The sequence below is a fragment of the Pagrus major genome, chromosome 7 (assembly GCF_040436345.1).
Source record: "Pagrus major chromosome 7, Pma_NU_1.0".
NCBI lineage: Eukaryota > Metazoa > Chordata > Actinopteri > Spariformes > Sparidae > Pagrus > Pagrus major.
Window position 1 is genome coordinate 12512002 of NC_133221.1, and position 11550 is coordinate 12523551.

Genomic DNA, 11550 nt, shown 5'->3' on the forward strand with positions numbered 1-11550 from the left:
GGTCTCTGCACAGACGAAGGGGACAGGTGTTAGGGACAGGAGGTGCCGTGTGGCCCGGGGGTGTGGTCAGGTGGTGACACACCTGTCCCTACTTGCACAAGAGGCTCTAGTTACTCTCACACACACACACACACAAGCATGCACATCAGCCTGACCATGTGTTCTGACATGCAACGTTAAACCAACCATCCTCTCATGCAATGTGAATCTGCTCACCAGGACAAAACCAGGGCTGATTCTTGTTATGCCAAAGACAACTTGGCAAGCTCGACTTTGTGGCAAAGTAATGGGATCGTTGTGGCGCATGAATTGACAAGTAGACACGCAAGACGAGGCTCTTATGTGGAGATTTGGTTACCATGAAAAAGTGTGTGTGACAGAGAGAGAAAGGGGCAATGAGTGGAAAAAGTCTCGGTTGCTTAAGTGTCTCCATGATGTCTCTGGGAATAGTTCCACAGCAAGTTCATTCAGAAAGGATCAAACAAGACGACAAAGGAAACAGCTGAATTTGAGTCCTGAACTCTTGAGTTTTCTTCTTTTTTTATTAAATCAGTGCAGTTTACCTTTAAGGTAACACAACTTAGTAAATACCATTTGGAAATTTAGTCCTCTCCAAATGTGCATGAATCCAATTTATTTGAAATTCAGATTTCTGATTTCTGAGCTGTAGAGTACGATGTAGGTCGATGTCCTCTCTGTGCTCCCTTTTTAAACGAGTGTAAGTGGACAACAGTGTGTGTGGCACATGCAGTGTTTCTGTAAAACCTTGGAGATGGGGGAGATAGGCGTCTGGCCCTGGGGTGTGGATTTCAGGCAGGTGCATTTGCCTGCCCTGCGGCTCCTCAAGGGACAGGACAGGACGGGACAAGGCGGGAGGGGAAGGAGAGGGGAGGCACTCACACACACACACATACAAACTCTAGATCCCCAACTTAAAGGCTGATCTCCACCCGTCTTGCCCCCCCACCCCTTCACCCAACACCCTCCCTACCATATCCTTCATTGACTGGAATGTGTCGGGACAATAGAACTGTCCTGGTCCTTCGGCTGGTGCCCCCCTGGGCCCACACAGGCCCTGACAGGAGGACAAAAGTGCACCTTGCACCTCTCAGCACCACCAGCAGCACCCCTGGGGCAAATACCTGAATACCTGCGGTAAATAAGAGGGAGAGAGGGAGAAAAAGAATGACACAACGTGAGGCAAGAGGGAGAGAAGAGGGAGGGATGAATGAAAGAAAAATACTAAGCACGGGCGATTTTCTGCTCTCAGCTGCCAAGTGTAACACAGACTCATCCAGAGGTCCAAGAAAAACACGACAGCAGTCTTCCTATTCCGATACCCTCTCCCCTTTTATTATTGTAATTCACCATGTGGCTCATTCTTTATATCTACTCTGACACCTGCTTTCTTAGCACCCACCCCCCAGTACGTATTCTCCACATATCCGACCCTCTATCAGCACTCTCTTACTCTCTCGTGTCATGACTTGCTGGCCACTGCCGAGCGTACTCTGTGTGTGGTTTGTGCAGCTCAGCTCATTTTCTTGCAACACATTGAGGCTTGATTGGCTCACAGTTGAATCTCAGGCGATGCCTGGAACAACTGAGTGTGCAGGAAACCAACAGCAAAGCCCAAATGGTTTCCCTCCAAGTAATCCCTGTATTTCACCCCCCCGGGTGAATGTGTGCTAATCAGTGAAATGAAGTGTGTTAAGCCACGGTCACATTACCACTGATGCAACCACAATCACTTTGCTCCGTGCAACAAACATGGGCGTAGCGAGGCTGTGAGGTCGCGCTCTGGAAAGTAGAACAACTTATAATGAAAGATACAAATACTTCAACTCTGCACGTACTTCATCACTTAATATATTCATAATGGAAAGTACTGCATGTCCGGTCTTCATGCTTAATGTAACCAGAGTTGTATAAAGTACCCAAAAGTCATGCTTTTAAAAGTTAAAAGTGAAACTCACCCATAAGTAAAAGTCTTAAAGTATCTAATATGATATGTACTTTAGTATTAAAAGTACAAGTAAAAGTAAATTTTGCATACAGTATATTTACATGTATGTATAAACTGTATACTGTACATTTTTCTGATCATTTTTATATCAGAGTTAGTGTTTTTTTAATCCAATTGCAGGTGAAATAAATAGATTTAAAAATGTGCTGCTTTTGGCTGATGCAGCATGTAATCTGCAAAGTAACTGTAACTAAAGTTATCAAATAAATGTAGTAGAGTAAAAAGTATAAAGCTGCAGAAAATTTAAATAGTAAAGTACAACTTCCTCAAAGTTGTACTTAAGCGCAGTACTTGAGTAAATGTACTTAGTTACATTACATCACTGAAAGTAACTGCAGTGCAGTGTGCTGTGTTCACATGAGCTTTTAACTTAACACCCAACAGGTAGGAACTCAGCTGTAAAAGTGTTGATGTTAAAATATTGCTAAAAGAAGAACTTCATGTAGTGTGTAAACCATCTCCTCAGGTGTACCGCCACACAGCCAGCCATTCGATCTCCCTTTTCTTTTGCATTACATAACATGAATCAGATAAAGTGTAATTGTAGATGCAGGACCCTGCGAGATCAGACAGGGAGTTGTGATACTGGAGCCCGAGGTCACTGTGAAATGGAGCACCTTGTGGTTGTGGAAGACGTATTCAAATCTTTTTATTCAGAACTACCACCATATAAAAACCCTCTCCTCCACTTTAAAGGGAACAACACGCACTTCTTAAAAATCCTGAGACAGGTTTTGGTTCATTTATTACATGAAATTTCAGACTTACCACAGAGTGGTGGATTAACTCAACTGTATTCAACTGAAAGAAAAACAGAACAGATTCGAATAGAAAAAAATCTCTGACATTCCTGATTTATACTGTATATATATTTATAATCATCTAACTATAAAGCAAGGAATCTTTGTCTGTCTGTCTGTTTGTTATTCAAATATCTCGAGAACCCTTCATCCGCTCTACCTCACACTAGGCAGGAATTCCAATGTTGGATTTTGGTGCAATTTGAACATGAAACACATTCGGTAATAATAACTATTAACTAAACAGCGAACACCGCTCTGTGCAGCAGCGGGTGCGTGGCCTCTGCACTCTGGTTTCATGGGTCTGCAGACTGAAGCTGGACTCATCTCATGGGCAAGCAAACGGGGATTAGCGTGATGCAACAACTTGCTGTGTTACAGTGAGCACAAAACAAAAGAAGAAGGTTAAATGAGTCTGGATGAGTGGGGAGACACGGTCAACACAGGTTTATATCCTTTAGCAAGAACTAGAGACGAGATTTTAAGTTTCTGTCAACAGTACTATGCTAGCTGGCATTAGCTTGAAGGGCTAGAATGTTTGCCGTTGCTTGGTAGGATCATCAGCTGCTCCAGGATGCCTCTCTCATTGGTCGTTGTGGTCTGGCTCGCAACCAATATAATCATCCAGATTTTAAATCTTAAATATCATGTTTGATATTATCACGGCGGCCCCAACGAGTCTGTGAGCAGTACCGGAGGTTTAATACTGAATCTGTAAACCCAGACCAGATTTCTCCTCCGATTGTCGGGAGGGAAGAATCGAAATAACATCAGCCCTGAACTCCTGACTCTTCTCCTACATCCACAGCGTAACTACAGTGTGTCATGCCAAGTGTATTGTTCAGTACCAAAGGAAGGTCAGTGTCAAGTGTAATTTAGTTTGAGCTTTTCTCCAAGGCTACAAGCAGCAACACCACCGACCAGCCAATCAGCATGTTTTGAACAGGAACCGCACTAGTATGTTTAAAAAAATACTCCATCACAACTAAAAGTCCTGCTTATAGTTCAGATTCACAGAGCTGCTCCTCATGCTGGAATGAATTAGAGGTTGATACCCACTTCCTCTTCTCTCAACCTGAAACGCAGCCAGCTCCACTCTGTCTTTATATTTCCTTGTTCCCTCCCCTTCAGATCTACAGTTTGAAGATGGGTGTAACCCACACGTGGTGACATGCAGGAGCTGACAGGCCAATGTGTTGTTTAGATAAGAGCTCAAACTAGTTTCAGTTACTAGGAAGTGAAACTCAGACATTCGTTGCCACTGAGAAGTAAAATGGCACAGAAGGGAGTTCAGCTGTATCGGGAAACCTTCTCCTGTGCGATCTGTCTGGATCTACTGAACGATCCAGTCGCTATTCCCTGTGGACACAGCTACTGCATGAACTGTATTAAAGTCCACTGGGATGGAGAGGATGAGAGGAGAATCTACAGCTGCCCTCGGTGTAGGGAGACCTTCACACCGAGGCCTGCACTGCTGAAAAACACCATGTTAGCATCTTTAGTGGAAGAGCTGAAGAAGACTGGACTTGAAGACGCTCCTGCTGATCACTGCTATGCTGGACCTGAAGATGTAGCCTGTGATTTGTGCACTGGGAGAAAGATGAAAGCCCTAAAGTCCTGTATGTTCTGTCTGGCCTCTTACTGTGAGATACACCTCCAGCCTCATTATGAAGCAGCTGCGTTGAAGAAACACAAGCTGGTGGAGCCCTCCAAGAATCTCCAGGAGAACATCTGCTCTCGTCATGATGAGGTGATGAAGTTATTCTGCCGCACTGATCAGCAGTGTATCTGTTATCTCTGCTCTATGGATGAACATAAAGGCCACGAAACAGTGTCAGCTGCAGCAGAAAGGACTGAGCGGCAGAGAGAGCTCGTGGTGAGTCGACAAAACATCCAGCAGAGAATCCAGGACAGAGAGAAAGATCTAACGGTGCTTCAACAGGAGGTGGAGGTTATCAATCACTCTGCTGATAAAGCAGTGGAGGACAATGAGAAGATCCTCACTGAGCTGATCCGTCTCATGGAGAAAAGACGCTCTGATGTGAAGCCCTACGTCAGATCCCAGCAGAGAACTCAGTTGAGTTGTGTCAAAGAACGTCAGGAGAGGCTGAAGCAGGAGATCACTGAGCTGAGGAGGAAAGACGCTGAGCTGGAGCACTTCTCACAAATGGAGGATCACAACCAGTTTCTGCAAAACTGCCCTTCACTGCCACTGCCACTGCCACTGCCACGTGAATCTACAGAATCAAACAGCGCCAATATCCGCTCTCTGAAGTACTTTGAAGATGTGACAGCGGCTGTGTCAGAAGTCAGAGATAAACTACAGGAGGTTCTGAGTGAGAAATGGACAAACATCTCACTGACAGTGGCAGAAGTGGATGTTTTACTGTCACAACCAGAGCCCAAGACCAGAGCTGACTTCTTGAGATACTCACGTGAAATCACACTGGATCCAAACACAGCACACACACAGCTTTTATTATCTGAGGGGAGGAGAAAAGCAACAGCAATGGATCAACACCAGCATTATTCTAGTCACCCGGACAGATTCACTCATTGGTTTCAGGCCCTGAGTCGGGAAAGTCTGACTGAACGTTGTTACTGGGAGGTGGAGTGGAAAGGGGAAAGAATTAATGTCGCAGTCGCGTACAAGAACATAAGCAGAGCAGGGGACTCACTTGAATGTGCATTTGGATTCAATGATAAATCTTGGAAGTTGTATTGTGGCAAAAACAGTTCTAAATTTTATTACAACAGTGTCCCAACTCCCGTCTCAGGTCCTCAGTCTACTAGAGTCGGGGTGTACCTGGATCACAGTGCAGGTATTCTGTCCTTCTACAGCATCTCTAAAACAATGACTCTCCTCCACCGAGTCCAGACCACATTCACTCAGCCTCTCTATGCTGGTCTTTGTCTTTCTCCTGGAGTCCCTGCTGAGTTCTGTAAACTCAAATAGGCAGCAGTAATTTAAGGGGCAGTACAAATTGTATATGCAGATGGTGTCATTTTTCTACAATCATTACAATGTACAATGAGTTTTTAATTCAGAATGATGAGTTGAAGCAAAAAAAGCTACCAATTGCAAGTTAAAATCCTGCATTTAATTTCTTATAGCATGTGTTGTCTCCATCGTTGTTGCTCAGAGCTGACTGCTGTTGCATTTCTTCCCTGCAGTGATCACCTGTCAATCAAACTTTATAGGCAGGACTTTGATGTCTTTATTTTTTTCTGTACACGTTTGGAGTTTCTTCTTCCTGCGTCTGTTTAGCCATGGAGGCTATCTCTGCTCATGATTAGTTTAGTTTACATGATCATAATCAATAAGAACATTATTCATTATTTGCTTGTACATAGCTGAGATTCTGATCAAGCTAATTGATTGTGTGGAAAAAATAAATCTGTACATGAAATCACTGAACAAGAGTTGTTTAACAGACTTTACTGATGGGATGTGTGAATCAATGTTTTTTCTGTTGATTAATGAAAAACTACATTAATTTACATATTTCCTCTGATGCAGAGTAACAAAGTCACTAAAGTTATCAAATAAATTAAGTGAAGCAAGAAGTAAAATATTTGGCTAATGCAGTGAAAATGGAAACACAGGTACAAGTACCTCACAATTATACTTAAGTGAGTAAATGTACTGTTTCATTCCTTCACTGATTTCTAAAGACTGATACAGTTTATTGAGAGCATTGTTGTAAAAAGTATCCAAAAGCCATACTTGAGTAAAAGTAATGATATCATGTTAAAATAGTACTTGAGTAAAAGTCTTAGAGTACCTGACATCATGATGAATGTACTTAAGTATAAAAAGGTTTTTTCTGATTGTCAGTATCAGTGTTTTTATTTATGCATAAATAAATTATTTTATATTATTTTATATTATTTATATTATTTTATTTTATTTTATATATAAATAATTAATTTATTTATACACAATCACATGTGATTGTGTATAAATAAATTAATTTAAAAATGTGATACTTTGGCTCTGATGCAGCATGTAATCTGCAAAGTAACTAGTAACTAAAGAGATCAAATAAATAGTAAAACATAAAGTATTGGCCTTCAAAATGTAGTACTCAAGTTAAGTACAAGTACCTCAAAACTGTACTAAAGTATAGTACTTGAGAAATTGGATTTATTGTTTTGTATCATCGATCTATACCTTGACTTGGGGAATATTTAATTAACTGGATTCCCTTCTGTATACCTTATCTATGAACTGTAAACCCTGATTATTTAGGAAAAAATCAATTATTTCTATCAATAACTGATGTAAGGTTTGATCCACACTGCCCTGCTGTCTCTTTCCCTCTTCATGCTTATGTATGGAGCTCAGCAGTGTAGTTTAACTGTCCCTTAACCATTTGGGTGCAATGGAAACCTGCATGTGAGAAGCTCTGGATGGCACACGGTTGGAAACGTATGTCATCTGTTTACCCTCCTGTCCCTTTATGGCTCATCCTCTACCCTCTGACCCTGTGGGACAGAGAGGCTCTGTGTTTAGGAGGAAACACAGCACCAGCCACATAACACACACACACACACACACACCATTGAAGGGGACAGCAGGAGTGCGGAGGTGGGCAGGAAACGGCGTGTACCCCCTCCTAGAGGCCATATCCTGTCCTTGGGTAGAACTGGTTTATTTGTCCAGAGATCTGAGCTCTTTGTGTACGCAGCAGCGTCCATGTTATGACTTAATGAAACCCTGAAACTACCCAGAAATGTACGAATCTCTTACAAGAAAAGTATCCACAGAGAGTGTATCTCTCTGCCCTCGCACAGCACGTGTCATTGATCGAGTCTGCATTGCAACATGTGGCATTCCTCAGCAAATTCTACTCCCAACTGATTTGATAAACGGCCCGCGGACAGAAACACTCATTCTTCACCAGACACCCACTAACCCCCCCACCTCCCTTCTCCCCCGATGTCCAATCTTGTCTTCCTCATCGCTTTGTCTTTTCCTCCTCCCGTTATCATCTTCTTATCCCCAGTTCACCCTCTGCTTCCAACCTCATGCTATTACTTTCCCAATCCTAAATGCCTGTTTTTTTTTGTACAGAAATGTTGTCTTTAGTTGGATCATTTTATTAGCTATCCACTGTGTAGGAATTTAGGGGTTTTATGACACATAATTTGATCAGAAAAGGAATATAAGTCTGCACAACATTTTTATTTTGAAAATTGACTGGACGCTCTCTGTGCAACTTGACGAGGCTTCCATCAAAAACAGACTCTGACTGCTCTAAAACACAGCGTGGCGTGCCTGGTGGAACCACGAGCATTGTCAGGAACGGTCGCGATCAGCTCTGGTGGCTGTGGAACGCAACGCAGACGTGCCTGATGGAATTTGGGGGTACAAGTCGATCAATAACAAGCCCCAGATTTACTCTTATTCAGCCTCTTGCATCACTCTCTCTTTTTCTTCTTCTCTTCCACCATCAACATCCTGTTTGGTCTCTACGCCTCTGCCATGACATCGGTACTAAGAATACTGAGAGAGTGTGTGACATACAGCACTCCACAGTTCTCACAGGAGAAACAAAGTTACACAGTGCAACAACAGGCATTCGGGGTGTGTGGGAGTGGGAATGATAGAGGCAACATTCTCCTTATTACTAGTCAGAGCACCAACGAAATGATTTTGAAGCTGATATTTAAAGTAAAATAGGTGCATAATGTTGCTTTAGCATGTTTTAAAGGACAAAGGTGGATGAGAGAGTCCCTCTCCAGCAGAGGAGGTTGGCGCTGAAGCTCTGGACAGTGACATTGTGTAAGAGCACTGCAGCTTGTAAGAGAGTTTGAAACTTTAACCCAGTGACTTAACCTTCTTGGCTCGAATCTGATCCTCCAGTGATTCAGCTCTGAAACCCCTAAAAGCTCTGATTTCAGCAATATTCCTGTACGCTCTTCTCTTCCAGCAACCCCAGACAGAGAGACAACTACACTTCACAAGCACTCACAAACACACTCATCCATCCGTGTACACACAAACAGCTGTAGCCGCACCCAGATGCTTTATATCAGCACTTTTTGGAAGAGCTGTGTTTGTACAAGACTGACAGGCCGCTTCCTGCGTCCCAAACATTACCACAAACACATACAATGAGAGCAGAGCGGCAGAAGAGAAAACTGCAATTTGAGCTGTCAAAGATGTTAGTTTTACGTGTCGGAAAAGGTTTGTTTCATCGTCGACGTGCAGCGCTGCTTTCCAACGCTCAAACCAATGGAGCAGAGTTTACACGGCCCTGTAATCTGCCTACGAAGCCTCACTTATGACTCTACACGGCATCATTGTTTAGAAAGAGGCATATATTTTGTGTTTCCAGGATGACGGCACTCCGGCTGTACATTGTCAAACATCAGCTTTTGCGTACACAAAGTTGAACTCATGCAGCCACATCCAAGCTTCCAAAAATTTGTATTGTTTTTCATTCATCAGAGCGATAATGCTTAGACCTTCTTCTCATGGGAATAACATATGTGAGAAACTTAAATGACTGTCAATCCCCCTTCTCTTCCTAATTAGGTCAGCATAACATTATTTCCTGTTACAGGAAAATCGAATTATTACTCTGACTCAAGAGCAGCCCGGGAGGACAGCAGAGCGGCCCTCTTTCTCAGTTCGATGGCGGTATTGTATGTCTGTCACTAATGGCTCAGGAATGTCACATTAGTCAGGGGGCCGCATGCGTGACGCTGCGAACATTAAAACACTTTGAGGAGGCCAATATGATATCACACACGCACACACACAAACACACGCTGAAGAAGAAAGGTGACAGGTCTGGTGATCTCATTGCCTCAAAGCTACAAGGTGATAGAGTGCCGCCTACACACTGCCATCTTTAAAAATGTCCCCCTAGCAAGATGTCAGGGTTAGATTACATATCAGAGATGACAGTCTGTTTAGCGGTATGTTTTTGTGTAAATTTGTGGAGGCAGAGTTTAGATATCCCAAGGAGAAGAGTGAATATCGTCTCGCTCTGAAGCATTATTTGAAATGTGACGTTTCTCCTCCATCTTTTAACTCATCCGAAGCTGCTGCCCCTTCTCCGTGCCCACCAAATCTGGCAATGTCGGCAGTTCAAGCGGAGTTCAGTCCCCTGTGGCCTGCGACTCTGACTCACTGTCTGTGTAGGTGTGTAGCAGCAACAGGCCCACAGAGATAACAGCAGACAAATGAAAAATCCCCCTTTATCAAAGTCATGCCAGAGGTGACACAGTACTTTACTCAAGTAGAAGTACAGATACTTGTGTAAAAGAAGACTCTGGTGAAAGCAGAAGTACTGATTCAAAGTCTTTACTCAAGTAAAAGTAAGAAAGCACCGGCTCTGAAATGTACTTAGGGTATAAAAGTATTCCTCTGAAGGACTTTTTCACTAAGTTAACAGAACCTCACATCATATTAATATAATCCAAAGAGTATTAATTTTAAAGGTAGAATCAGTGGGATTTGTCCGAGCTGTTCATAAGTGCACCAGAAATATAATTGAGTGTTAAGTCTCAGACCCAGGATGTAAAATACTGGGTTGGTAAAGCGTCCCAAGCAGCAAAAAATTGAGAAATAAGAAAATCCAGGCGGAGGGCTGCAGCCACTCTGCAGATGCGAGACACTAACACGCCTTTTCTCCACATTTGACTCTCCCTCTGTGTCTGGTTACGTCTTTTACGTTGTTTTGTTTTGCCATGTCTCCCGTGCGTGATATGCACTGATAGGTTGGAATCAGTCATAAAATAATTGTTAATTCCCCTCAAATGCAATCAAACTAACGTAACGAGCCTGTTTTGAAAATGTAAGAAGTAGAAAGTACAGATATTTCTGTTGGGGACTAAAAGAAGAATAAATACCCAAGTACAGATACCTGGAAAATCTACATAAGCGCAGTAACAAAGTGTTGAGGCAGGCTCTTCATTCAATATGTTGTGTGTGTGTGTGCACATGCAGTCTTTTGGGTGCTGTTTACATTGGGCGAGCTAAGTCATGCAATCTGATCCCGAGCTTTTAGAGAGCCTCCTTAAACCCCCCCTCCTCCCCGCCTCTCATCACTGGGAGCTATTGGAGGAAACGTGTTGTTACCTCACTAAGACATGCTGGCGTCAGTGTGTGTGGGTCAGGAGGGCAACGGAGATTGTAGACACATTGCTGCCATATGTGCACCCTCAGCTGGGCTCATGAGTGCAGACTTCCTCCAAAAGTTCCTACAAGGTAACCCGAGTTTAACCATTACTGAGCAGATGGGCCGGACAGACCGAGCAGGATCTGTGTCAGTTCTGCCGGCGCTGTCTGGAGAGGACTCTCTGGGGTGTGTTTGTTGGTCTTGAGCCTGAGCTTCTGCCTCCATCTGTGGTCATTTCTGAAGCAGGAAGAGGGTCAGTAGGATTCCCACAGTCAGCTAATTTCACACTGACTTTCTTCTGCGGAAATTCTCTTTTCTTGTTCAGCTCCTTCTTTCTCCCACCTGCAGTCACCCCCTCGCCTGTTTTAAGCATGTGTTCACCATGTGTGCCTGTATGTGCTGACAGCCGGGCAGGTGTGTGCAGGTGCTCCCCCGCATCACTCAACATCACACAAACCTGCCCCTGCTCCTCCCAACACACACAGCTCTATCTTCGCATTCAGACTGTCATGTCTGTCCTGATGAACTCATTTAGAGCCCTGAGTTAACACAATGCTTGTTGACGTATTAATTAATGTACATAAGTGGA

At 43.4% G+C, this 11550-nt stretch overlaps 1 protein-coding gene across 1 annotated transcript; it reads left to right on the top strand.

Annotated features, from left to right (window-relative positions):
* Positions 1-4086: 4086 nt before the first annotated feature.
* On the top strand, positions 4087-6319 carry LOC141000007 (tripartite motif-containing protein 16-like). Its single transcript, XM_073470620.1, has one exon. The coding sequence runs from the start codon at positions 4100-4102 to the stop codon at positions 5780-5782; it is 1683 nt and encodes a 560-aa protein (XP_073326721.1). The 5' UTR covers positions 4087-4099; the 3' UTR covers positions 5783-6319.
* Positions 6320-11550: the final 5231 nt, after the last annotated feature.

What these genes read in the sequence shown, in the direction of transcription:
- LOC141000007 (XM_073470620.1), top strand. Translation starts at nt 4,100, where the DNA reads ATGGCACAGAAGGGAGTTCAGCTGTATCGGGAAACCTTCTCCTGTGCG.